General features: G+C 39.9%; 1 protein-coding gene across 1 annotated transcript; it reads left to right on the top strand.

The window, feature by feature from the left end:
• Nucleotides 1-303: 303 nt before the first annotated feature.
• Nucleotides 304-1,236, top strand: LOC131914240 (olfactory receptor 10D3-like). Its single transcript, XM_059266831.1, has one exon. The coding sequence runs from the start codon at nucleotides 304-306 to the stop codon at nucleotides 1,234-1,236; it is 933 nt and encodes a 310-aa protein (XP_059122814.1).
• The last annotated feature ends 672 nt before the right edge of the window (nucleotides 1,237-1,908 follow it).

Below are 1,908 nucleotides of genomic sequence, written 5' to 3'. Positions count from 1 at the left end.
ACATGAGGAACTATTAAAAAGTCACAGCATTAGGAAAGTTGAAAACCACTGCTCTAGATTGTCTACTTGATGTTAAATTCTAAATTCAAGTTCACCTCTTTCAGTTTTAGGGAAGAGTTAAAAATAAATAAATGGCTAATTCACTATCAAATATTAATTAGTGACAGAATTAGATGAAACCTCCTTTTGAAAGTTCTTTCCAACACAAAGGTTTCCAGTGAGTCCTGCAAAGGCTTTAATTTGTTGGGAAGTTCAGCTAAGTAGGTCCATCCTTTCATCTTCCAGGAGTAAGTAAACTTGAAAATGAGGAATTGCACTCCAGTAACTGAATTCTTCCTGATGGGACTCCCACATACAGCTGGGCTGGAAAAGGTGCTCTTTGTCCTTCTTCTGGCCTTCTATCTGCTCACTCTTCCAGGAAACCTTCTCATTCTCCTGGCCATCCTCACTTCTTCCAACCTTCACACACCCATGTACTTCTTCTTGGGAAATCTGTCAGTGCTTGATATATTTTTCCCTTCGGTGAGTTCCCCCAAGATGATGCTCTACCTCACTGGACACAGCCACACCATCTCTTACCAGGGCTGTGCCTCCCAGCTCTTCTTTTACCATTTCCTGGGCTGTGCTGAATGCTTCCTGTATACTGTGATGGCCTATGACCGCTTTGCAGCCATCTGTCACCCTTTGCGGTACACAGTCATCATGAGCTCATGGGTGTGTGCCTCTATGACGGTGGCCACCTGGATGGGGAGCTGTCTGCATGCATCTGTTCTCACATTTCTAATCTTCAAGTTACCCTACTGTGGACCCAATGAAGTGGACAACTTTTTCTGTGACATCCCTGTGATGTTGCCCCTGGCTTGTGGAGACACGTATGTGGCACAGACTGTGAGTTTCATCAATGTAGGTCTTGTTGCACTGGTGTGCTTCCTCCTCATTCTCACCTCATACTCTCACATAGTCATCTCCATCTTGAAGATCCGTTCTTCAGAAGGCAGGCGCAGAGCCTTCTCCACCTGCAGTGCCCACTTCACATCCATCCTGCTCTTTTATGGCCCTGTGGTCCTCATTTACCTGAGACCTGCCTCCAGTCCTTGGCTGGATTCAGTGGTTCAAGTGTTGAATAATATTGTTACCCCTTCCCTTAATCCTTTGATATACTCCTTGAGAAACAAGGAGGTAAAGGTGGCTTTGAGAAGGGTGTTGACACAAGGAATGCACACTCCTGGGGAATAAGCTTTAGGTCATAATCTCTCTTTACAGTTTTATCTCCGTTAGCTGATAGAAGTTGCTCTTATTTTTGTATGGTTTTAAAAGGCATTTGTGGAATACTAGATTTTGAGTGGATATTAGTTTCTGTGAAGCCTATATTTGTATTTTTAAAATTTTTGAGTTTATAATATAATTACAACATTTATCTCTTCCCTTTCCTCCCTCCAAACCTTCCTACTGTCCTTCAACTTCATGGTCTCTTTTTTTTAATTAATTTTATTGCATATGTATGTGTATATATATGCATATAGTCCTGTACATGTTTGTATATGCATATATTTTCTTAAATATAACCTATTGAATTAATATAATATTAGTTTTATGTATGTTTTCAGGACTGACCTTTTGTCAATGGACAACTAATTGGTGCATCCTCTCCTGGGAGAGCTCCTCTTGAGTTGCCCCCTTACATTTTTAACATCCATTTTTACCCTCTCTTGTATTCCTTATTCCTTTTTTTAAAAGGATATATTAATATTTACCTCCACTTACATATCTATGCATGCATACATTACAGGTTTGTTTTTAATATCGGACTAATCTTGATAGAGTGAGTTTAGATAGCTTCAACTGAATTTTACAGTTATGTTTGGGGTTCATTTGGAATAAGCTTGAATTCTACTTTTATTTACTTCC

This window comes from Peromyscus eremicus, chromosome 7 (genome assembly GCF_949786415.1).
Source record: "Peromyscus eremicus chromosome 7, PerEre_H2_v1, whole genome shotgun sequence".
Lineage (NCBI taxonomy): Eukaryota > Metazoa > Chordata > Mammalia > Rodentia > Cricetidae > Peromyscus > Peromyscus eremicus.
This window is presented reverse-complemented; position numbering and strand designations above follow the sequence as displayed.

Bases quoted from the DNA above. Each gene is read 5' to 3' on its own strand.
- LOC131914240 (XM_059266831.1), top strand. From the start codon at position 304: ATGAGGAATTGCACTCCAGTAACTGAATTCTTCCTGATGGGACTCCCA.